This window comes from Cydia amplana, chromosome 5 (assembly GCF_948474715.1).
Source record: "Cydia amplana chromosome 5, ilCydAmpl1.1, whole genome shotgun sequence".
NCBI classification, from domain to species: Eukaryota; Metazoa; Arthropoda; class Insecta; order Lepidoptera; family Tortricidae; genus Cydia; species Cydia amplana.
In genome coordinates, this window is record NC_086073.1 from 11,513,659 (window position 1) to 11,540,423 (window position 26,765).

The 26,765-nt window shown below is 42.0% G+C and overlaps 2 protein-coding genes across 2 annotated transcripts in view; one reads left to right on the forward strand and one right to left on the reverse strand.

Annotated features, from left to right (window-relative positions):
• The window catches only part of LOC134648060 (UPF0184 protein AAEL002161), a 70,429-nt gene that overhangs the window by 26,608 nt on the left and 17,056 nt on the right, over positions 1 to 26,765 (forward strand). The window lies entirely within an intron of this gene.
• LOC134648061 (chromodomain-helicase-DNA-binding protein 7) lies at positions 494 to 26,737 on the reverse strand. Its single transcript, XM_063502503.1, has 16 exons — positions 26,479 to 26,737; positions 19,486 to 19,695; positions 19,111 to 19,406; positions 18,885 to 19,003; positions 18,694 to 18,795; positions 12,214 to 18,223; positions 11,840 to 12,011; positions 11,672 to 11,759; positions 11,077 to 11,372; positions 10,265 to 10,354; positions 9,560 to 9,757; positions 8,685 to 8,919; positions 7,666 to 7,997; positions 7,194 to 7,340; positions 4,115 to 4,916; positions 494 to 4,006 (listed from the first exon to the last, which is right to left on the reverse strand). The coding sequence occupies exons 2-16, from the start codon at positions 19,620 to 19,622 to the stop codon at positions 1,634 to 1,636; spliced, it is 11,397 nt and encodes a 3,798-aa protein (XP_063358573.1). The 5' UTR covers positions 19,623 to 19,695; positions 26,479 to 26,737; the 3' UTR covers positions 494 to 1,633.

A 26,765-nucleotide genomic window follows, 5' to 3' on the forward strand; every position in this document is an offset into this window, starting at 1 on the left:
GCAAATTGCGGGCATTTTTCTCCTTCACTCTAACTACGCCTTCATTGGAGTAAAAGAGAAAGATCCCCGCAATTTGCGAATTTCGGTTTTTGCGGTAGCTCCTCAGAGCTCATGAACCGTGATAGCCAGTTTCAATTTTCAGATGTATTTCTGTTGGCGCTATAACAACTAAAAAGTACGGAACCCTCGGTGGGCGAGTCCGACTCGCACTTGTCCGCTTTTTTAGGGTTTAGTAGCCAAAAAGGAAACCTTTAGTAAAGTTTCTTACTGTCTCCAGTCGGCCCTTTTACTCGGAAACTTAGTCCATGAGATATAGCCTGGTGACAGACAGATGAGTCTTAGTAATAGGGTCCCGTTTTTACCCTTTGGGGTATAGCTTTAGTAAAATAATGATGGATGGTAAGACTACCGGTGATGGCAACTCTGCATTTCAACACGCAAGTCGCGTGGTCTGATGTGCTAGGCTAGAGGTAGGACAGCAAAACCAATGATATCCGTTTCATTTTTATTTTTGATTTGTCACATAATTATCTATATTACAGTTCATCAATACAGCAATGCAAAATAATAAGATAATAAGAATACAATGTAATAAATTATTTTATCACATCCAGTGTTGCTCTTACTTTTAAAATAGAAAACGAAATCATAGCTTGATACGTATTTCACAATCTATAAAATAATTAAACAATATAATAAAATGTGATTGCAATTGCATCGCCAAGTCTAACTTAATCTTAAGTTCAAATATAAAATACCTAATAAAACCAATAGTATATTGACGACCACGAATTAATCTAAAATGTGTTGCCTTTTGCAAGAGATCTTGTGATACCTTTACATCACAACAGTATCAAAATGATGAAGGTATGATTTTTTTGTAATTTCATTTGATGATAGGTCAAACTCAAAACGTATTGATCCTAAAATATTATATTAGGGAGTCTGCCTGCGACAAGAACACAATACCATCTTTTTTTCATCAAAGCATTGTATAGTTATAAATTAATAAATATAATAAAATGTAACTACTTCTTACGACAAAATGTATGAATAGCATAATTGCAATAGTCATTAGTACGTGGAGTATCCAGTCTTCTATAATTTTTTATTATAAGTAATGGATGTCGCTAGCAAATACCAATGACTACACCATCCATTTGTGTCCCATTTTTGTTTATTTCTATTATCCTTGATGTTCAGATAACTGGGTGCGTAGCCAAGATGCCAATCATTTACGCTCCGTAGCGAACGAAACGCAACGGTCTCTGTCGCACTAATATGAAAGAGTGATATAGAGAGATCACTACGCTACGGAGCGTTGACGATTAGCATCTTGGCTAAGCACCCTGACCAGTATCAAATGCTATAGACCACGTGGCCTTGTATTTGTCTGCGACATACACTGCGTTATAATAACAAAAGTATTCTTACATCTAACCTAACCATTATTTTTATGTATGCCAGAATTACCTGTGAAAATAAGAGAATGTCCTAGTCACTTTCCGTATATAACAGATAAACGTAAACAGAGCTGCAACTTAGTACGTCTAGACCGATTTTAGACATTTCGCAATACTGCGTTAATAAATAGTGTGATGCAAATTGTTAGGTACCGCCAGTATAATCCTTTTCAGTGATTTGTATTGGACTCTGTCGATGATCGGCCCGCACTCGAGCGCAACTCACGTCGCGGCCCCGCTGCTGCTTCTTCAGATGACTTACGGCCTTTTTTTCGGCCGCCTCGCCGGCCTCCGTCATTGGCTGACGTATCGTCGACGCTACCAGACTCCTCCGCGGCGCCGGCGTCCTTGCTCTGCTCTTCGGCTATATTACTGCTAGATTCGGCACCGAGAGCAGTATCGGCACCTCTCTGCATCATTGAATCGTCATAAGTACTGGCTTTGGATTGAGATTTTTCCTCTTTGTCAATGTGAGGGGGGCAGTCTGTTGTAGATTTCGGAATGTTTTTCTCGAAATCACTGGCTTTAACACCAGTTTTGATAACTGTCGAAGGAGCAATGAGGTCTTCTAGATCCATTTCCCCCGTAGGATGATCTTGTTGCTTATCTATGGCTGAAATACACTCTGAAGACGCAGATTCCTTTGCCTTTTTAGCGGAATTCATTTCAGGTGTTTGCATAGCCAAGTTTTCCGGTTCATTACTCATTTCATCGTGCGTCCGTTTTAACCCCAATGGTACAGATGAATCTTCAGAAGCAAGAGCTCTCGCAATATATTCTGACGAGCTCTTGCTGAGTTTTTCATAGGCATCCTTCTCCATGTCTTTGACTTTTTTCGCATCTGCCGAGCTGACTAGGCTGGCGCTCAGAGCACCAGATGCCATTTGTTCCAATAACATTTTACTAATGTCAATATCTTTCTTGTCACCCTTTAACAATTTTTCTTGCACGGCAGCAAATTCTGGTGGCATCTGCGATCTTAATGAATCATATGGAACTTTCTTCTTGTCACTTTTGGATAAGTCTGTTGCCATGGATTCATGACTGTCCGTCTCTCTGCTTCTTTTATCTGATTTTAACTGACTGACATCATAATTCATAGACTGCTTAGATAGTGATTCTAGCAGATATGGATCCGGTGGTAAAAGTATTTGAGGTAATTGACTCGATTGTTGGCGGTCTGAAACCTTCTGTTGGCGAGAAGTCGCCGAACTGGTTACGACAGTAGATGATCTGGGTGTCGTAGTCTTCATTGAACTTCCTCGAGCTGATCCATGACTGGAGCTGTGCATTGTGGACGAGCCAGAACTGGCGGCCAAATTGTTACTAAGCAATCCTAGCGCATCATATGCTGACGATATCCCCGAATGCATTCCGAATGGATTTAAACCGCCTAATCCCAATTGCGGATATAACATGTTAGGATTAGGGAAAACGAATGGAAATTGTGAATTAGCATTTTTAGAGCTGGACGCGCTTCCGCTCTCAGTCGACTTTCGGGATTTTGACTTAGAATCACTGGCAGCAGCCGCGCCGAGGCTATTCATGTCTAAACCAGAAAATCCAGGCAGTCCCAGACCAGCTAAATTGGCAAATATATTACCTCCAGAAAGGTTTCCCAATAAATTGGGCATGCTACTAAATGAGCTAAGCAATGGATTATTTTTCGGGTCGAAACTGCTTAGGCTTGATAATAGTTTAGGATCAAATGTATTTAGTAGTTTGGGGTCGAAACCTGTCAAATTGGATAGTGTTGCTGCTAGCGTTTTTGGATCGAATGCGCTCAAACTAGACAGACTAGCTAAGAGAGCCGGGTTCAACCCGGCTACATTTTGATTGAGGTGCGACCCGGCTGACAAAACATTTGCCGTAGATGAATCCAGAGTGGGCGGTCGACCCTTCTTTCTTTCAGTCATCGAGCTACTGGGCGCCATGGGCGAAGGTCTCTGACTCCGCACGTCCTGCGGTAGTTTGACGTGCTCCTTGATTCCCTCCGTCCATTTGGGGTCGATATCGTACATAGGGTTCTCGGCGATCCACTGCGCGAGGTTCCTGAGCTGCGGCGCCTTGTGGCCGACGATGCGCTTGCCGGTGACGCGGTGCACGACCGGCACGTGCTCGTCCGGCGCCAGCCGCGGCGTCGCGCCGCGCCTGCGCGGCTCCACGCTGGCCTGCTCCGCCAGCCATTTGTTCACTTTAGCTTCGTGAGAGTAAGCTTTCATCGTCGCCGAGGACGACGGTGCTTTCTGGGCTTTACTACTGTGCTCCAACGACTGTTGTAAAAATGACGAGAGATCCTTCGACGTCTGCGGCGAAGGCACGTTGGTGACGGTGACCGAGAAAGGTTTCTGAGCGGGGGGCGCCGCGGAAGAGGGGGGAGCCGCCGGCGTCACGGTCACGTCGGGCAGGACGGAGCCGCGGCCGCGCGGCGGCTCCGGCGTCGACGCGCTCGGCCCCCGGCCTCTGGCCGCCGATAAGCCTAATACTATTTCGTCTAGTTTCTTCCTCTTCTTCTCCTTGCCGACAATCTGCTCCGGGGCGGCCTGCAAAAATAACGTTCGTAGGTCACCGAGAATACGTTGGAGACATACCTACTTCAAAAAAAATCAGCCGAGGAAAGACATCGATAAAGCATTAATACGATTACTAACCACATTTTTCCTTTTCATCAATTTGGTCAGCGTGTCGTCCAGCCTGCCCCTCGGGGCGGCGGCGGCGGCGGCAGGGGGGTCGGTGGCTTGCGGCGTGCGGCGGCCGCGGCTGAAGTCCTGCGCCTCGCCGAGGTCCCTCGGCGCGGACAGGTCGACGGGCGCGGGCGCGGGCGCGGGCGCGGGCGAGGGCGCCACGCGCTGGTGCGCGGGCGGCGGCGCGGGCGTGGAGCGGCGCGAGCCCGAGTCGCTAGACGCGTCGTCGCGCGTCGCGCCCGAGTGCGCCGCCGCCGGCGACGACAGCAGCGCGTGCAGCTTGGCGCGCTCCGTCTCCACGTCGATGGCGATGTGCCGCTTCTGGCTCTGCTTGCGCTCCTCCTGGAGCTCCGCCTGGAGGCTGCGGGTGTCGCTCTTGGAGCCGGAGGCGGAGGGCCACTCGCAGTTCTGCACGGCGTGGGCGATGTGATGCAGGCGGGTCTCGAGCGCGCGCTCGGTGAACCACATGTCGGGGCTGAGCGCCTCGTCGGCGCGGCCCAGCTTGGCCAGAGTCTCCAGCTCGGAGAGCGCGTCGGTGTCGTCGTCGTCGCGGTCCACGTTGGTCGTGCGCTTGCTGCGCCGGAGCGACATCCGCGTCTCGGACACCGAGCCATCTGACCCCTTCTCGTCCTCGTCGGACGACGCTTTTTCTTTCTCCTCCGCCTTCTTTGCTCCGCTTTTATTACTGTTGTACCATTTGCTGGCACAGTCGGCGAATGGTAGTTTAGGATCGCAACACAGTTTATGGTAAGTGTCGCCCAATCCGTGCCTGTAGAAAAGAAATAGAATCATGAATAGATTATTTTGTAAATAAACTGCATGGAAATTTATATACAACAACAAGAACGACACAAACACATCACATTTTCGTGTTTATGAAACATGTAATTAAATATAACATTAATATGTAATTAAATATTACAATAAAAAAATAGTGTTGCTACCTTGGACTGAAACTTGGCTCGGCTTGACATTGCACTTGCAGTCCATTTAGATCTCAACTTAAAGTATTATTGAATTTGGCTCGTATTTCACAAAAGGTTTCACATAAAATTACCTGGACCCCAAGTTTTAAAATTCTAGGTAACCTGGAAATGCCTATTATACATTATGTATGTTGGTATCTCAGTAACCGTTCGAGATAAATGTCTTCATAAATTATTAATATAGATACAGGCGGTACTACTTTGCGCAAATCCATATTAATTAAGAGGAAAGTGTGGAAAGACACTTGCACACGCCGAGCACGAGCAGCTTGTCGTGGCGGGCGGGCTGCCACCAGGGCGGCGCGTCGGCCGAGCGCTCGCACAGCGCCAGGCGCGCGTCCAGCGCCCCGTGCGGCGCCACCTCCTCGCGCAGCACACGCAACACCTCGCTACTGGACAACAACACTCACTTGCACACGCCGAGCACGAGCAGCTTGTCGTGGCGGGCGGGCTGCCACCAGGGCGGCGCGTCGGCCGAGCGCTCGCACAGCGCCAGGCGCGCGTCCAGCGCCCCGTGCGGCGCCACCTCCTCGCGCAGCACACGCAACACCTCGCTACTGGACAACAACACTCACTTGCACACGCCGAGCACGAGCAGCTTGTCGTGGCGGGCGGGCTGCCACCAGGGCGGCGCGTCGGCCGAGCGCTCGCACAGCGCCAGGCGCGCGTCCAGCGCCCCGTGCGGCGCCACCTCCTCGCGCAGCACACGCAACACCTCGCTACTGGACAACAACACTCACTTGCACACGCCGAGCACGAGCAGCTTGTCGTGGCGGGCGGGCTGCCACCAGGGCGGCGCGTCGGCCGAGCGCTCGCACAGCGCCAGGCGCGCGTTCAGCGCCCCGTGCGGCGCCACCTCCTCGCGCAGCACACGCAACACCTCGCTACTGGACAACAACACTCACTTGCACACGCCGAGCACGAGCAGCTTGTCGTGGCGGGCGGGCTGCCACCAGGGCGGCGCGTCGGCCGAGCGCTCGCACAGCGCCAGGCGCGCGTCCAGCGCCCCGTGCGGCGCCACCTCCTCGCGCAGCACACGCAACACCTCGCTACTGGACAACAACACTCACTTGCACACGCCGAGCACGAGCAGCTTGTCGTGGCGGGCGGGCTGCCACCAGGGCGGCGCGTCGGCCGAGCGCTCGCACAGCGCCAGGCGCGCGTCCAGCGCCCCGTGCGGCGCCACCTCCTCGCGCAGCACACGCAACACCTCGCTACTGGACAACAACACTCACTTGCACACGCCGAGCACGAGCAGCTTGTCGTGGCGGGCGGGCTGCCACCAGGGCGGCGCGTCGGCCGAGCGCTCGCACAGCGCCAGGCGCGCGTCCAGCGCCCCGTGCGGCGCCACCTCCTCGCGCAGCACACGCAACACCTCGCTACTGGACAACAACACTCACTTGCACACGCCGAGCACGAGCAGCTTGTCGTGGCGGGCGGGCTGCCACCAGGGCGGCGCGTCGGCCGAGCGCTCGCACAGCGCCAGGCGCGCGTCCAGCGCCCCGTGCGGCGCCACCTCCTCGCGCAGCACACGCAACACCTCGCTACTGGACAACAACACTCACTTGCACACGCCGAGCACGAGCAGCTTGTCGTGGCGGGCGGGCTGCCACCAGGGCGGCGCGTCGGCCGAGCGCTCGCACAGCGCCAGGCGCGCGTCCAGCGCCCCGTGCGGCGCCACCTCCTCGCGCAGCACACGCAACACCTCGCTACTGGACAACAACACTCACTTGCACACGCCGAGCACGAGCAGCTTGTCGTGGCGGGCGGGCTGCCACCAGGGCGGCGCGTCGGCCGAGCGCTCGCACAGCGCCAGGCGCGCGTCCAGCGCCCCGTGCGGCGCCACCTCCTCGCGCAGCACACGCAACACCTCGCTACTGGACAACAACACTCACTTGCACACGCCGAGCACGAGCAGCTTGTCGTGGCGGGCGGGCTGCCACCAGGGCGGCGCGTCGGCCGAGCGCTCGCACAGCGCCAGGCGCGCGTCCAGCGCCCCGTGCGGCGCCACCTCCTCGCGCAGCACACGCAACACCTCGCTACTGGACAACAACACTCACTTGCACACGCCGAGCACGAGCAGCTTGTCGTGGCGGGCGGGCTGCCACCAGGGCGGCGCGTCGGCCGAGCGCTCGCACAGCGCCAGGCGCGCGTCTAGCGCCCCGTGCGGCGCCACCTCCTCGCGCAGCACACGCAACAAGTCGATCCTGAGTAATAAACTTTCGTTTGAGAGACCCGACATACAAATAAATAAATATTATAGGACAAGTTTACAAAAACATACTTTTAATGGGCCTCTACTTTTTGCACGAAGCAAACAATGACAATGCAAAAGTCATTTATGTATCTTTAAGATTTAGGCAAGAGAAGTTAATTTCGACGGCACGGATAAATTATTTGCATAATTAATAACCTCCTTTTTTGAAGTTCGGATAAAAACAAGTATCTTCTTATCCTGTGTTTACGCAAATTTCATTTTATGATTCACGTAATCTGGTAAGAGCAAGAGATATATTTCGGACCTAGTCGTACCTTTCAAGAGTAGCGATAGCTCTTTCTTCGCCAATAGGCTCCGCTTTGAGATCTGCCCTCGTGGGCAGCTCCGCTTCGCCCACAGAGAGCCCGCACTGGCGCTTGCACATAGCCATAAAAGCTTTGAGGTAGTCGGTGAGAGCGTCGTCACTCTTGGAGTCTAGGCGAGCTAGAGAGCGGAAGCGACCCCAGCGCAGGCTCTTGGTGGCGGGGTCGAACTCGACGCCGTAGGACGCCACGGTGCGCCGGAACGCCTCCTCGTCGGCGCGGCTCCAGCGCCACGCCGACACCTCGTCGCGGGCCAGCTGCTCCATGCGCTCCCGGCGCTCCATCTTCTGGACGGAATTGAAGGATTAAAAAATGTACGACCGCAATTTGGGTACTAACAAAATATGTTTTTCTCAAAAATGGACGGCAAAGTCGACGTTGCCGGTAAAAAAATAGGTCGCGAAGTGCGTAGTTTATAGTTTATGGTCAGTCAAAAAATTAAAAAGTTAAAAACATTGCAGTCTCGATTTCGGGACTGCAATGTTGCATACAAATTCCATTATTTAACGAGTTCCAAACTTTTTAAAAGTTTAAATGGCCACATCAAACGAAGGCATAGGTCCATTAAACAGCCAAACAGATGATCAGCATCAGCACTTATTATTATAATGTTGGTATCGCGACTATTTAGGTGTCTCAAATAGGTTGGCGTATTTTCAGCAGAAAAATACACTTCTATTTTTTTTAAAGGCGGCAAAGCAAATCTTTTTAATGGTTTTACTTTTTTCTGTGAAAATTAGAACGTTGCTCCTGTAAAATATTTATATTTCTTGCACCATTTTTGAGAAAAGCACTATATATGACTCGGCTGGAAGGCTACTTGCTGGCTTCGGATTCAATTAAACGGACTCCCAAGGTCGTCCGTTTAAAACGAATCCTCAGCCAGCAAGTAGCTATCAAGTAGCTACTTCCGAGCCTCGACAACAATGTACTAATATTGTAAAAAAAAAAACTCTAGATGTATTCCGCACCTTAGCCTTCTGTTGCAGCTTGAGCTCCTCGCGCTTGTAGTTCCGCTGGTAGGCCGTGATGAGGCGCCGCAGGCGTGTGTTGAGGTCCTGCATGGACGGCCACTGGTGGCCGCTGGCGCCGTCGTCGTCGGGGCGCGGCGACGCGGCGGGCGACGTGGCGCCGGCGCCGCTCGACACGTCGTCCGTGCAGTCTTCGTCGCCGACTGCGCTGCCGCGGACCTTTCTTTCTTCACTCCTGAACGAGCGATTGAGATATTAAGGATGCTAACGTAGGATTTATTTTCAGAAGTATAGAAGGTCGTCTCCGTTATGGACCGAACGAGATATTCAGATACGAAAATCCGCACGAACTTTAACGTCACAAATGGCAATGCCGGTTTTAAATTGAGGTGTGGTGCTGTTTAAATAAAATAAATAAATAATAATAATAATAATGTGAGCCTATATACGTCCCACTGCTGGGCACAGGCCTCCTCTCATGCGCGAGAGGGCTTGGGCTATAGTCCCCACGCTAGCCCAATGCGGATTGGGGACTTCACATACACCTTTGAATTTCTTCGCAGATGTATTGCAGGTTTCCTCACGATGTTTTCCTTCACCGAAAAGCTAGTGGTAAATATCAAATGATATTTCGTACACAAGTTCCGAAAAACTCATTGGTACGAGCCAGGATTTGAACCCGCGACCTCCAGATTGAAAGTCGGACGTCATATCCACTCGGCCACCACCGCTTCAAAATAAATATTTGAAGACAATCTTACACAAATCGACCAGGCCCCAAACTAAGCAAAGATTGTACAGTCGAATTCTCTCGTAGCCGTGCACGTACGTGCCCACCAGCAGCGACACGTCGCACTCCTTCGTATCGTACTCACTTGATATCGGTGCACTCGGCGTCGTCGGGCGGGCCGAGCTTGTCGACGTAGCACAGCTGCGGGTCGGAGCGCATGGCGAGGTAGTTCTCGTAGCCGTGCACGTACGTGCCCACCAGCAGCGACACGTCGCACTCCGTGTCCCACCACACGCGCGGCGGCGCGCTGTCCACGCCCCGCGGCACGCGCATGCCCAGCGAGCTAACATATAACATTTATAGAAATAATTTGCCGATAATTGGCAGGAAACGGCGCAGGATCGGGAAAAATGGTGTGCTCTCGTTTCGGAGGCCAAGATCCTCTTTGGGTCGCTGAGCCGTAATAGTTAGTTAGTTAGAAATAATTTACTGTCCGTAATGCAGCGACTTAGCGAAATCTCAAAAACTTTTAGCGGGAGAAAATCTTGTATTCGTCTAATTTTATCAACGGTCACACAACCTAAACACGTTTTAATTTTAATAAGATTATTTTAATTACATATACTTAAATTCATTTTAAAGACAAAAAGTTATCATTCCGATATCTAATCAATTACAGATTATCGTTGAAATTTGTAGGTACACAATTTAAGCAAGCTTTTTAAGCAAGCTCTGTCTCCCATATTCTGCAGAGCTAGCACAAGCATAGCATGTCACAAGTTGCATTATTCAAGACACGAAATCTGCTTCAGAAATCTAAGCTCAAACAAATATGATCATTTTAACTCACCTGGCATGTATTCCACTCTCAATTTGGGTGGCATAATCACCAATAACTTCATGTTTGATATAATACATCATGCGAACCCTCAGCAAAACCCTAAAACAAAAAATAAATATTACTCAACTAGGTGTTATTGGTCTATTATATAAGGATCTGGGGAAAAGAATATATTCACATGTTTTTTTTTTGTTTATACCTCGTTTTTTTTTATTATTAGAGAAAGACTAAACAATCTTGACGCAATTATTGAAAAACGCTTCTAAAAACTGTAACTATTACTTATGAAGTTATGAAGCATGTGTCCTTGTTATATAATTGTTACATATTTTTCAAATGTGTTTTTATAAAAAGACACATCAAGATTGTTTACCCTTTTTCTAATGCTAAAAAAACGAGGTATAGGGAGGTAGTCTTGGGAGGTATCAAAATTATTTCAAACATTACATAAATCTAGTGGCAAAACATTATTGGATTATTAAATTTTCAACAAACTTGCTCGTAATGTGGAACTTATTGAACCGCTTTTAGGGTCATAATCCGAAATATTAGCACGCGTGCTTTTTCATTATATTATAGCACTTGTTAGTTAATGAATAATAAGGTAACTGATTGCTAATAATATGTATGGAAACGGAGCCTTCTTAAATTGGTTTTATCTTCGCAAGAGTGTTGAAAACGTCGTATGAAACGCGTGTGCATTGTTCATTACACACATCGGCTTTCTTATTATCGCCTCGTGTCTGATGAGTTGATGACCAACTGAGCACACTTGTATCACAATGATTATGGTTAAAATAAACGTAGAAAATTTGACTTACTTGTTTGCATGTCTAAACAAATGCTTCTTATAACTAGATTCCAAATATGCCTCACAGTCATATTTTTCAATTGAACTCCAATGGTTAGGATCTTCCCACCTTGGAACATCATTGGGTTTTGGTAAGTCTTTGGGCCGGTTTTTCTTTTTAGCATTTCTGCCTCGTGGGACAGGATTATGAAGGCCACTATGATTTCGAGATATTGTTACTTCTCCATTTTCACAGGGTTCAATTAAATCCCAAATAAAATTTCTAATCTTTTCATCTCCTTTGTAGTGCCGCAGGCAATACAGAACCTATAAGTTTGAATGAAGGTCATAAATAATGGTTATAACAATTATTACAAAATCATTATAATATTATATACAACATGTAAATGTGGAGCTTTAATTACGAGTTGTATAATCAGAAAAGCACATTGAACTCAGCGAAAGTCTAAAACTTTCTCGGTATTAGCATGGCAAGTCATCATTGAGAAGTGTAACTTGGAAAATAATAACTATTAATTATGTAATTTAAAAATAACGAATAAATCAGTTTTAATATTTACTAAACTAATAACTCTATAGTAAATTAATTAATTTTATATACGTACGATAATACGGGCACAATCTTCTATCACAGGAAGAGTCCAACCTTTTCTAAATTGATTTTTGTCAATAATTTCGTCCCACCGCGCCCATCTGTAAAGTCAAAATGATCTTATTATTAAGAAGGACACATGTCTTATTAAAAAATTAAAAAATAGTTTCAATAAACGTACCCGAATGTAAGTAAGCCTCTTTCAATCTTGAAACACTCAGATCTAGTCCAAGATCCGTAGTTGACCTCCTCGTCCACCGGCACGCCCTCGTGACGAGGTATATAATCCTCGCTTGCACGTCTACCCTTTCTGCCAAGTTTTTCTTTCTTTCTTTTACTTCGTAAGCTGATACCTGTTAAAAATAAACAACGAAAGGTAAATTCAGGAAAGTAGTCCTCTAGTACGAGTGAATGTTTATGAAATTTGGAATGTAGGTAATTCATAATACTGTTTTTTAAGCTTATTGCGCTTAAAAAAGACTACTGAATAAATGTTTGCAAGAAATATTCCTCCTATTAAATAAAGAAACTGTCAATTTGTGGAGTAAAGCTTACCTTCTTCATCTTCCTCGGAATCTGGCGTCACTTCCATATCTGACATTTCTACATTGCCGTCATCTTGTCCATATCGCTTGATAACAGTACGTTTCCTGGGCTCTGTAACAATTAAATCTTCATCTTCTTTCTTTTCTGTTGTATCAATTTCAGCCTTCTTCGCCCATTTGTTCCAAAAGTCTGGATCTCTGATATCGATATCAGATCGCTGACCAGTAGACGCGAAACTAGCTTTCGAAAACGTTGATCCTTTTTCGGATTCCATTTGAATGACTTGTGTTCTCCGCGCCAGGATCATCTCAATGTCTTCTTCACAGAACTTGTCACCAGCGTTGTCTTCATCCATTACTGCCCCGTACGCGCCTTTCTTTAGGAGATCTTCAATTTCCTTCTTCGACAATTGTTTAAGCCCTGTCTCTTTTCCTTGGGTAGTGTTCATACTTTGCAAAATTGCTTTATCCAATCCAAGTTTCATCGACGCTTTATCAAACATTTCCCTTTCATATGTATTGCGACAAATCAATCTATAGATCTTAACCATTTTTTGTTGTCCAATACGATGGCAACGAGCTTGAGCTTGCAGATCGTTCTGTGGATTCCAGTCACTGTCGTAAATAATAACAGTGTCGGCAGCTGTTAAATTGATACCGAGTCCTCCCGCTTTAGTACAGAGTAAAAATACAAATCTATCAGAGTCAGGTTTTGAGAATCTATCAATTGCTTCTTGCCTAAGATTTCCTCTGATTCTACCATCAATTCTCTCATATGGATAACGTCTAAAGACAAGGTAATCTTCTAATATATTAAGACATCTTACCATCTGACTAAAAATTAAAACACGGTGTCCGCCTGCCTTCAGTTTAGGAAGTAACTTGTCAACCAAGACCATTTTACCAGATGACTGAATGAGGGCTTTGTAGTAGGCCTCATCGTCTTCGCCATAAGTCTGCTTGTAGTCAAATTGTATTTGATCCTCAGCACCATTTAATAAATACGGATGAATGCAGCATTTTCTAAGTTCCATCATAGTATTCATCAAGTTAGGTATATTTTGCGCAGAAGCAGTGCCCTTTTGTAAGAAACTGAAATTTCTTTCTAAAATAGCTCTGTAGTATTTCTTTTGTATGTTCGTCAATTCCACCTCAATTATAGTCTCTTCTTTAGGGGCCAGTGTTTTTTCAACATCTTCCTTTAATCTTCTTAGCATCATAGGTTTTAATAGAGCTTGTAGCTTGAGCACTTCTGACTCAGTTTTTAGTTGCCCGAATTCGTTCAAAAATGCATCATTACTAGCAAATTGAGAGGGTTCTAAGAAGTTCAATAGGGAAAATAACTCATTAACATTATTTTGCAGTGGAGTACCTGACAATAGTACTCTGTGCTCCAAATGCAGCTGTCGTAATCCCTCCAATAGTTTGCAGTTACGATTCTTTAATCGATGTGCTTCATCAATGACGCATACTCTCCAATTAAATGTTTTGAGTTCTTGAAAATCTGTTACTATTATCTCAAAAGTCGTGATTAACACATTAAACTTTGTTATTTCTGGAATTGGTTCACCTTTATCATTTTTGTAGTAAAATTCATACTCTTGTAGCATGCTTTTACTTTGTTGTGAACCATGATAAACCACTACGTTCATATCTGTCCAGCCTTCAAACTCTCTTTGCCAATTAGGAATGGTAGATAGTGGAGCAATTATAAGGAAGGGGCCTCGAATCCCATACTCCCAAATGGCATTAACAAATGTCAAACTTTGAATAGTTTTGCCAAGTCCCATTTCGTCTGCTAAAATGCAGTTTCGATTATTATGCCATGAAAATAGAAGCCAATTCAGACCTTCTAACTGATATGGTCTCAAAGTATTACCTCCTTTATATAACGGAGATTCCTTCAACTGGACCCAATTATCTGTAGATGGGCGTTTCTTAAATTTCCATTTCTCTTTAGGTGGAATTTCGTTGAAAATTTTATATTGTTTAATTTTGTCAACATCAATGTTTTCTTCAAGCTCCCAAGTGCTATCTTCATATTGCAAACTTTTCCACTTAACTAAATAGTACTTCAGTTTACTATTCGTTGCAGGATCTTCATGCTCTGACATATCTAGGAGTCTCTCAACTTCTATATAGTCAGGATTAAAGGGCTCCTCGTCCAGTAGTTCAAAAATGTTCAGTTGTTGGGCTTGTTTTTGCTTAAACCTCTTTATTTTAGAAAATATGCGTTTGTCGCCCTTGTACAACTCCTCTTCTGTTTTCCACTCGCAATGTAAATAAGAGAAATTTCTATATTTGACATAATATTCTTCAACATCAACAATTACAGGCTTTTCATCCTTTACTTCATTGTCTTCTTTTTGAATTTCAGGTTCGTTAGTATCTTCTTTAGGCTCTTCTTCTTTTGCCACTGTTTCTGGTGTCGTTTCAGTGTCTTGTTTTTCTTCAGGTTTATCTTCATCTTGAGACTCATTCTTTGATTCAGTCGCGTCAGACTGTACAGTCTCTGATTTGACTTCCTCAGGGATGTCATTGACAGCAGTCTCTTCTAATTTCTCCGGATCCGGTTTCGGATCAGCTTCGACAGGTGGCGGAGGTTCCTTTTTAAGTTCTCTTTTGCCCATACGACAAGCGAGTACGTGTTGTACAATCATATTGTCTTCCTCAGATGTATTGATATAAATATAGTTTGGCTTAGGAGTGCCTTCCAATCTGCTATTATCTTTGGTATTAATAAGTAGATCATCTGAATCAAATTTCTTCTCTTGTTTCGTATTAGGTATTCCCAAACATTCATCGTCTGACAAACGCAACATAACATCATCAGTGTATTTTTTACGTTGAGTATTTCTTGCTGATCTTCTTTTCAAACTATCATCACCTTCAGGTGGTGGGGAAGGTGGAGGTGTAGACATTAAATCATCAGGTTCACCATCGGAATCCGGTATCAATCCACCTCGTTTCTTTCTTCTTCCGCCACCGGGAGTTCTTTTTAGCGCAATTTTCTTACAACTTCCGCTTCCAGATGACCGTTTTTTCGCTGTCCTCTTCTTAGGATTAAAAGCATCTAAATCATCGTCTTTATCTTCTAGATCTCTTTTAGCCTCTGCTTCTTCCAATAGATCTTTTATTGCTATCTTTGATACAGGAATATCGTCGAAATCAGTGACGTTTGTTTCATCAGCAGTTGATGCATCTTGTGGATTTTTAAGGGAATCGACACTCATGAAACTTTGGTTCATTGAAGCATCCATTGATTTACTATCGTTGGGGTCTTTCTCCAATAAATCGTAATTAGTAGTAGTGTCTGCTTGAATATCAGAGCCGTCTTTTTTAGCATTTCTGCGTCTTTTAGGGGGAGCATTTGGATCTTTAGGTTGACGTTTTTTGCGTTCTTTAACTGGTTTTTGTCCCATTTCTGGTTTCGGTTCTTTAGGAGTTCGCGGCTTTCTTTCTTTGTTTTTACGAGGACCTCTTATTTTTTTCACTTTGCCCCCATTAAGATCATCTATCATCATGGCACTACTGTCTAAATTTGTAACATCTTCAGTTAAATCAATATCCATCTCAGAGTTATTTTTCAGCCCAGTACCTGCTGTGACACAATCTTCAGATACTGGAAGTTGATCAAGAGGTTGCAGTGTACCAATCAATTTCTCTTTTTTGGCTCTAGGTTTTCTAGGTTTAGCTGGACCTTTACCTCTTCCTCGTCCTGTTGTACTGGTGACTTGAGGGCTCTCCACCATTTTAGATCCATATACAGGATTTTGTATAGCACAATTTGGTCCACCGTTACATTTATCATTTGTTTCATGTTGCTGCAAAAAGGCTAATCTTTCCTGAAGACACCTTACTTTTTCTTGGTTTTCAGCTGAAGGAGGTAAACAATATATCTCCTGTATTTGCTGCTGCAGTGATGCCCTTTCTTGATGATGTGATGATGGATACATACTTGGCATATGATGGGGCGGCATAGGATTTGGGCCCAACATCATCATATTAGGATTAACGTTGTGAGGCAAATTACTAATCATGTTTGGTTGATTAGATTGCTGCATATTGGGGCCCATGTTTGGATGCATATTTTGTACTCCCATAGGCAATCCTGGCACGTTAGGAATATTTGCAGGTGTGTTTGGTGGCATATTAGGAATACTATTACTGGTAGCACCAGGCAAAATTTGTGGTATATTGCCTGGTAAATTCGGATGAACGGGTGGCATACAAGGTAAATTACCCTGAGTATTATGTGGTGGTAAGCTGGGTGACATAGTGCTTGATGTCATATTCACATGTTGCAATGAGTGGTTAGTTGTTACGCTGGTTTGCCCATTAGAAGCTGCTTGTGCTCCAGGAGGTAGCGCACTGGGTCCACTTTGATAATTCGCGGTAATACTATGGGGGGTATTACTCTGCATACTAGTTGTCACGTTAGATGGTAAATTAGGTGGAATGCCTGGTGGCAATATATTTGGCATATTACCAGGAACATTTTGAAGACTGCTTGGTGGAAACCCTTGTTGTCTGTTTATATTTAGCGGAGGTAGATTGTCTGGCAAATACTGATTTGTTGTAGGTGTAGCCATATTGGGGGGGTGACTCAAAGTATTTGATAAATTATTTACTTGTGAAGGTATCTGCGAGTGTTCAATAGGTTTATTGTTCATATTTGTGACCTGGGTCAATTGCGGGTTTTGACCTATCGATTGCTCGTTATTAATTTTTCTAACATTGTTTTCTACTGGTTTTGAACTTGTATCCAATTTTTGTTCTGTGTCAAATGAGCCTAATACCGCGTCTGGCTTTTCTTCTTGTTTTGGAGCAACAATAGATTCAGTTTTGTTATCGCTAGACAGGTGCGGTCCTAACTGATTACTTTCACGTGGTTCTGGTTTTTCAGACACACTTGGCGAATTAACTATGTTTGAAGTGATATTATGGCTGGGATTAGATGTATTAACAGGTACACTCTCTTTAGGGACATTACTTATGCTTGACGGCGGCATAAATATATGCGGAGAGTTATCATTCTCCGCCAAATTTTGACCGAGAGTGCTTTTCTTTTCCATATCCTTGTCGATGTTGGCGACAGGTTTAGTCTTATGCAATTCTGCTAATACTGGCGGTTGCGTCGTTGGCGGATCTCCAGGTTTTGCAGGTTGCTCAGTTTCAACCGGCACTACGTTGTTCATAGGTTGAGGAAGAATCTTGTTTTGAGTCCACTGCGTAGGTGACGAAACAACATGTGGGACAGCCGGTGACGCCGGGTTGCGTTGGTATGAGTACTCTGAACCTGCTGGTAAAACCATTTGCTCAAGTGCTTGAAGGGTATTTTGAGTTGTAAATGACGTAGATGTTGGTGGTGGTGGTCCGCCCGAACTCGGTGATTGAACCACGTTTCTAGGACCATGAGGCGACGAACTCGGCCCTTTCACTGGAGACATCACAGGACGGGGTGATAGTTGAGGTGGCTGCTGCTGTTGTTGCTGCTGCTGCTGTTGCCGTGGAGACATTTGTGCTCGTGGCGACATTTGTGGAGATAGTTGAGGAGGAAAGGGGGGGCGGTACTGAGCAGCTCCAGCATCCATGCCCGGAGGTTTAGGCGCATTGTACTGGTTAGTGACATTCACATCTAGAGGATGCTGCACCTGATGTGATTGGTAATTCATAGAAATGGAATGATGGGGTGAGCCGTAAGGCATTTGTGATGGAACTGGATGCGAAGGTGCAGCCGAGGATGGAGGTCCCGAAGGTTGGCGCGCCACATGATGAAGCGGTGGCGCTCCTCCGTGATGAAGATGAACATTTGGATGTCCTTGAATGCCAGGAGCTATGCCACTTGAGTGGCTTGACATGTTTTGGTGTGGTTGATGTTGTGGCACAGTCCCATGATTTTGCTGACCAAGGGGTAACCCATATTGATGAGGATTGACATCCATCTGCTGGTGATAAGAGGGATGTTGACTAATTCTAGATGCCGCCGGTGGATGCATCTGCGTGTAGTTTGGGTAATTCTGTAAAATTAAACAAAAAAAATATATTTTATGGTTCGTATGACAAATGCAAAAAAAAATTAAAAAAAAAAAACAAGCATACAACATCCACAAAAAAATAGACTTGGATCATAACTTCATCATAATCGTTATACACGGTGTTTTTTTAAACTCCGTTAGTTTCGAGGTATAGCTAGGCTATGTACATTTAAAGAAACTGAATGGCCTATTTAATTAATATTTATTTTTCATAAAAAAGTAATTAATAGATAATGGCCTTGTTGTAATATGGACATTATATTTAAGTCCACCAAACTATTGAAAATGCTCAGGAATGCACCCTTGAAATTATAGGACTAAAAAAAACACCGAGTATGAATTATAATTATATTAGCATTATAATATAAATAAGTATAATCTATATTATATATAATAAAAAACTAAATAAAAAAAATCGCACTCACAGAATTCAAATGGAAAGAAGTTTTCACCTGCTGTTGTCCATAAACTTGTTGTGATGTTGGTTGTGAAAAATGTGGTTGTCTGGGCAAGTATGCACCATTTTGGGCTTGTATTCCTCCTATTGCAGAAGCCTATTAAACATAATTCATCAGTTTAATACACAAGTAAATATAGCTATAAAAAACAAATTATACTTTATTATGTTTTATTTGACCGTTACCTGTTGAGTAGGATATTGGTGCATTTTTTGCTGATGTTCGTAATTTCTGTACGGCGGCGTAATCGGTGCGTATCTGTTAGGAGCTGGGGCATTCGACCAAACTCCCATGTCTCCAATACCTAAAAATAATGATACACATTTCACATTTTTAATTTTTTAAAGAAAAAAGCCAAATTTGTTTTTCATATTATTATGGGAAAGGTTATCTCACTACACCAATTCATACCTGGATGCTCTGGCATGCCATACATGGGGTCAGGCCCCGGGTGGTACCCCGGGTACTGGTGCGACGGGTGTACGTGGTGAGTCGGATGGAGCGGGGCGTGGGGCGGCTGCGGCATGCGCGGACGGGGCGGGTACTCTCCATAGCCATGGTATTCCGGGGCAGACGGTGCCGCCCCAGGGTTCGGTACAGGTTGCGCGCTGCTGCTTAGCCCCCCAGCACTTCCGCCACCAAACGAAGCCAGTTTCTGAATAGAACTCTCTTGGCCTACACTTCCTTGACTATAAGGTTGCCTGTAACTGTGTAATATAATGGTAAAATAACTACTCCGTTTATTTATATGTCTACATCATTGGTTATGTATAACACTCTATTAACCTATTGTCAGTGGAATCCTTATTGTCTCCGGTTACACCCGATGTTGAGCTACCAGCAAAGCTGTCTGTTCCACCGAGATCAGTGAGTCCTTCCAACATACCGCTTCCATCGTCACCAAATAAATTGTATGAGTCCATCACTCTTTTAAGAGTGAATTATAATAATTTGGTGTTGAAGAGTACTATCATTATCTGATGTGCCCATCTTAATCTGAAAGGAATACTAGTATTATCTTTCTTTTTAATTACATTTCATACATATGCAATATCAAAAATTGTAATATAAGCTAATATAATTCTGAATAATTTCATTCATGTTCTTTGCACTCATTTGGTTTATTTCTTGTATTTATATGATTACTTATAAAGATTTAATAATAGGTACAAATCTTAAGACAACTAACACTTAATTTAAACAAATTTACTACAGTACTGTTTTATACACTTCCTTTTTGATTTACTTAACATAATAGTGAACCGTATTGGAAAGCATTAAGGTTCATTTTTAATTGTCTGCTACTGCCGATCGTGGCGGTCAGACGGGTAAAATTACAGTTTAGTGTTATAATATGCATCACATAATTGTTTACTGTTATGGCTAAGAACTTAATTGGGACGCACTTGCGTTAGCAACCGCGACACGCCTGTTAGATAGATTCTGTTCAAATATCCGGCTGATGGAAATTTTATGGCAATGGCGGCACGTCGTCCACGAACCGCCTAAGAGCTCGTTCCCACTATGTCGGATGTCGTGGCGATTTTTAATCGTACGTTCCACTGGCAGAACATTTTATATGAAGCTGTTCACACTCGTCCGACAACGATTTTGTGTCGGATATGACATAAAATGTCGTGCGTTTTGCCAGCCCTCCCAGCCCGGAAAAAAATCGTGTCGTGTCTCGCTCGCGTACGAGTGAATATAGCGCTGCGCTGTTCACATTTTGTCGGATGTCGGAACGATTTCGCCCGCGCCGCCCGCGCGGCACCCCCTCATACACCCGCGCGTCGCTGCCGCGTCGTTGCGATCCGAGATAGTAGATCGTTGAATGTACTTTTAGACATTCTAAAATAATTGAAAAATTTCACTTCATCACTTCTTAATTCAGCTATCAAATTCTGAAATATTCCTAAGGTAAATCTTTCCCTGAGAATTGGGTGTACCCAATATCTCCTTTTTTTAACTGCCTCTAATCGTTTCTTTCGCAATACAAAACCACAAACATTTCGTCGACGTTCATCTTGTACTACCCACTCGAAAAATACACGCCAGCTGCGATCGTGCACGACAGACGACTAGTGGGAACAGTACCGCCGACACCCGATTGAAATCCGGATCCGACATCCGACATAGTGAGAATAGCGGCAACGACACACGATTAAAAATCGCCACGACATCCGACATAGTGGGAACGAGCTCTAATCAGGTGGGCTACTCTATTGTACCGCAGCCGCCTAATGCGTTCGACCAACATGGAGGGCGCCGGCTCTGTACCAGGGCGTTTTCTAAAATAAATATTGAAAACCCGATTCTCACAGATCCTGGTGTTTTTGGGTTCTTTCAACTCAGAATCACTAGCATATTCAATCCTGATGATAAAAAAACTTGTCCCAAAAATTTGTATGAAAAGTGAACGTGGAATGTTCACTTTTCATACAAATTTTTGGTCAACACGTCACGTCCATACAAGTGAAAAATTTTCTCATAATAAAACGTGACGTAATGGAATGGACATTTTGGGACATCTTTTTTTAATGGAAGGATGGAGAATGCTGTCGATTCTGAGTAGAATGAGCCCAAGAATGTCCAGATTTGAAAGAATCAGGTTTTCGATATTTATATTAGAAAACGCCCACCAACTGCTCCAGTTATTTTTTGTTTGTATTTAGTGTACCTACGACCATGCGCGTATTTGGATATTAAAAATGAAAATCAGTCCTGATTGTCCTGAATCGCGTCGCGCCGACACGGTTGCTTCCGCTATACTTCGTTGTTTCAGATTTGGAAAGAACTTGGCAGAAACCAGGATAAGTTTAGTTTTTTATAACGTTAGAGAGAACTGGGCAGAAGATGACTTATGATAATATGACGTAAGACATGTCAAATTATAAGGTAAATAGCTCACCCCCGCCGACCTCTAAATTACCCAGCTACAAAAGTGCATAATCATTTTATGAATGATTTCCAAGCAACAATGCTTTGAATGAAATAAAGGAAAAGTAACTAAGGCGCATATGAAGTTCAGTAGCTAGGCTAGTGATCCAGAGTTGCGAGTTCGAGTCTCAGTCGAGACATTGAGTTTTTCCACTATTCCTTTATTTCTAATGTTTTAATTTATAAGACATACTATCTTTATCACAATTTTAATTATAATTATGTGTAAAATTAAAAGATAAGTGAAGTTCTATTTATTTCCATACCTATACAATATGTGATTTGGTTTATACATATCTACCTATTAACAGACATTAAAGTTTTACAGGAAACTCGCAAAAGGCCATGGCAGGATAAGCTAAGTGAATCTGCCCCCAGCGAGTTTTGGCTTGTAATTTTTTTCGATGATGTGGCTTTGTATTGGTAACAAGTATGCAAAATTTGAGCCCCCAAAAGTTTATAGTTTAAAAAAAAAACGAAATATGATCTTTTTGCAATATTTTTTTTCTAGCCAGCCGATTTTGACGTGCGTCACATATAATGTGCATATAGTAAAGCCAATTATATGACATTAATTATAGGATATATTGCGATACAAAAAAGAAAAAAAAAATACTACTACTTTTTTCAAAAAACATTTTTTACTACTTTCACGTCAGCGACACCTCCACATTTTTCACCAAAGCTAGCCTCTTTAATAAGTTACAAAATAAATGCATTTACATACTTAATTTTATCTGTGGTAGAACAGGGTGTTTTTTTTAATGAAATACATACTATACATTTTCTACAGGTTGGATTTTCTTTTTGGGTCAGTGAGGGCAGCTACCAGATCCCGTGCTGCTACGAGAAAACGGTCTTCGAAGACTTTCCCTCGATTTTAAATTAATGAAGATTGGCTTTTACACATTTTGAAAAAAACATACAGGGTGCGAGAAAAAGGTTATTTTTGACAAACTTTTTTTTTGATGACAATCGATCCCATTCCTATTGAGGATCAAAAACTTGTATGGAACAAAAAAAAATTCCGGCTAGTAAAGTCACAAATCGAGGAAAACTTTTCCCATACAATTTGTATGAAAATGAGTGTTATTCCCATTAGTTACCACCAAGTTGTTACCAGTGGTAACTACTGGGAATTTTTTTCCCACCTTTTACCACTGATAACTACTGGGAAAAATAATTCACAGTAGTTACCACCAAAATTTTGTTAAGAGTTAAATACTAATAAAAACAGTATAAATAGTATAGTATAAATATAGAGTGATTTTGAATTACCTAATACAATCACTTGAAAGATAATCTAAATGGATTATTACATTTTTCCTTACATATATTATAGTTTTTGTACTAGTACTGGTTATACTGTTTCAATAGGTTAGGTCACTTTTAAGGCAGTTTACTAAAACTTTAATCGACTTATAATTATATATTAAATCACTCTTTATTTATACTATACTTACTATTTTTATACTGTTTTTATTAGTATTTAACTCTAACAAAATTTTGGTGGTAACTACTGGGAATACAAATTCCCAGTAGTTACCACCAAGCCGAATTGGTGGTAACTACTGGGAACAACTTGGTGGTAACTAGTGGGAATAACCCGAAAATGAAAACTTATTTTTCACATGCTATTTTTGTATGCCAATCGATTCCATTCCTATCCAGTATCAATAGTTTCCTAGGGGTCAACTTTCGATAATGTATTATTAAAAAGCCACAAATTAATAAAAACTTTCTCATATAATTACTATGGAGAAAACGTGAAATTTTATTAACAATTTTCTATCTCGCCCATCAGACTTACAGCAATGTCTTCATACAGTATTATGATCCTTAAATGTAACAGGACTGATTGAGCAGATAGAAAAATGTGAATTAAATTTTACGTTTTCTCCATAGTAAATGTATGGAAAAAGTTTTTTTTAATTTGTGGCTTTTTAGTACATTACCGTAAGTTGACCCCAAGGAAACTATTGATACTGGATAGGAATGGAATCGATTGGCATACAAAAATAGCACGTGAAAAATAAGTCTTCATTTTCATACAAATTGTATGGGAAAAGTTTTCCTCGATTTGTGGCTTTTCTAGCCGGAAAATTTTTTTTGGTTCCATACAAGTTTTTGATCTTCAATAGGAATGGGATCGATTGGCATAAAAAAAAAAGTTTGTCTAAAATTACCTTTTTCTCGCACCCTGTATGTTTTTTTCAAAATCTGTAAAAGCCAATCTTCATTAATTTAAAATCGAGGGAAGGTCTTCGAAGACCGTTTTCTCGTAGCAGCACGGGATCTGGTAGCTGCCCTCACTGACCCAAAAAGAAAATCCAACCTGTAGAAAATGTATAGTGATGTATTTAATTAAAAAAAAACACCATGTTCTACCACAGATAAAATTAAGTATGTAAATGCATTTATTTTGTAACTTATTAAAGAGGCTAGCTTTGGTGAAAAATGTGGAGGTGTCGCTGACGTGAAAGTAGTAAAAAATGTTTTTTGAAAAAAGTAATTGTATTTTTTTTTCTTTTTTGTATGGCAATATATCCTATAATGAATGTCATATAATTGTCTTTACTATATGCACATTATACGTGACGCACGTCAAAATCGGCTGGCTAGAAAAAAAAATATTGCAAAAAGATCATGTTTCGTATTTTTTTTTTTACTATAAAATTTTGCATACTTGTTACCAATACAAAGCCACATCATCGAAAAAATTACAAACCAAAACTCGCTGGGGGCAGATTCACTTAGCTTATCCTGCCATGGCCTTTATCTGTTAAAAAAACACTTTACTTATTTGTAGTAATGTTTTTTTTTTTCACCATGATGTAAAAAGATATAAAGCTGGGGCCTATCCATGAAACTTTACAAGTGTACAATTCGACAATATTTTTAAATTGTAAACAAAAATATGTACCACAATAATTTTACATATGTCACATATATAATTCTACAATTTACAAATATTTTGCATTTGAGGACCCGTAACACAAAAAATAGAGGGTATGTCAAGATAACATAGGTACATAATTATGACAAATGTAAAATTGTATTTATTACAATTTAGTTTTTTGACAAATATGTAATGATATAGTGACATATGTAAAATTGTTGTTATTACAATTTGACAAATATGTATTAATATTCCTCACTTGAGGGTATTTCATTTATATCGTTAAAAATACCTTACGAGCAGAAATAGCATATACAAATGTTTATGCAAGACCGATTACAGTTTTAAATTAAATTTGGAACAAGGAAATATTATTCGGGAAGTTTAGTAGTAAATTGACTCACGATAATAAATGGAAAAAAATAGCAAGTCAATTGAAAAGTTTAGATATAAAAAATACTCCGGTAGAATGCATCTACAATCATTGTATTATGCTCTTGACACACGCCGAGAGAAATGTCAACTTGTATTTACATTTCCACAAATATGTATACCTTCTTCTACAATCAGTTGTAACACAAATCTTCTATTGACAATGTCAATTACAAATTGACATATTTTCCGGAAAATTGCTTGTAAATTGTAATATTTTGTGATACGCGTAATTGTAGATTTGTCGCAACAATTTACATATTTGTATAAAATTTCCATTACAATTTTGTTATTTGTAAAGGGCAGGATAGCCTTTGAAAAATTTTCCCCAGCGTTTTTGGGTCGAAACTATAATCAAACGATGCCTTTCGAAGAGGTAATACCCTGCACAAAGTTTCATCCCTCTGTTACCCCCTGGGAGTGAAATTTTTTTTGTATATGGCATAAAATAATTTATTTTTACATTTTCTCATTTTAATTCCAATGAGGGCAATTATATTTTAATTGTAACTGTGCTGGGTAATATTGCCATATTTTCCCATACATGACAACAGAATTATATATATATATTTTTAAATATCATAAAATTCATAAACCAAGTTAATAAAGCACAATGTGAAAATTTTCATAAACTGATTTGTTGATGTCAAAATTCCTATGTTTTTTATTAATATTACTTACCTCCTGTTAACACTACTTGCTAATACCAGTAAACATCTGACGATGATTAAGTTCTTGATTTGGTCTTCATAGATGCATCCTAGCTTGTATGACCAAGGGGAAAAGCTATACGCTTATGAAGTAAAAAACATATAGCGATATAACTTTTTCCTCCGGGTATACAGCATGTTCCTGGATCTTGAATGTATAAGCAGGGAACCGTAAATGTAAACTTAATAAACCTTATTTATTAAGAATAATCAGTAAGTTAACTTATTTATAATTCTTATTTTTACTTTTCAAGTATATCCTGTATAAAAAACACATAAACGACAAAAAAGCAGACGTATATTGTATTAAAACAAAATTACTCTAGACACCTTCTTTGTATAGATTAAGGCTGATATTACTTTAGCCTAGATTACATTGAGGGGGAGTGATTGTGTGTCATATCCTCATGGCTGAGGATACAACAAGGAAGAAGAACAAAATACAAGTTGGCTTAATCCTTTCATAATTCCTGAAATTATATGGGCATGTAATTATTTTATATGTACATATATAAAATATATATTCGAATAACTAGCATTATATAATTTAAGTAGCTTCAACTTCAATCACTTGTGTGGCAAGAACATGGAGATGTATATTAATTCTATATGTCCAGAAATGAGTGCATTAGAAAGGTAACAAAGGTAAGGAAAGCTAGTTATACGTAGATAGATATAGTGTAAGATGATGCTTCTTATAAGCAAAAGCCGACTGCATAATATTATAGCCCAAAAGTATCTATACTTTATAATTTTCGATAATTCTCATAAAATAACATAATTTACTAAGCTAGTACTTACCGAAAACGCCACACAACAAGGTTGATCTGTGATCACAAAATGGATACCATATTCTAAGAAACTGGGATCAATTAAAATGCCTATAGAATAAAGCCAGCTACTGTGTAATACTACAAGGGCAAAGCCTTTAACTGTTTACTAACGTAATAATGAGATTCAACTCTTTAAAACTGCAGTAAAACTCGCACCACTATGTAACAATTACGAACGCCATTACACTCCGTCCATTTTGATTCCCAAGTGTTTTTTTTTTCCGTGAGCGCCTGTGATTGAACTACATCTCATTC

Coding starts and splice junctions, on each gene's coding strand:
- LOC134648061 (XM_063502503.1), bottom strand. CDS start 19,622: ATGGACTCATACAATTTATTTGGTGACGATGGAAGCGGTATGTTGGAA. Junction 19,004..19,110: donor TGGCATGCCAGAGCATCCAG/GTATGAATTGGT, acceptor CATTATTTTTAG/GTATTGGAGACATGGGAGTT. Junction 8,920..9,559: donor GCCGAGTGCACCGATATCAA/GTGAGTACGATA, acceptor TCGCTCGTTCAG/GAGTGAAGAAAGAAAGGTCC.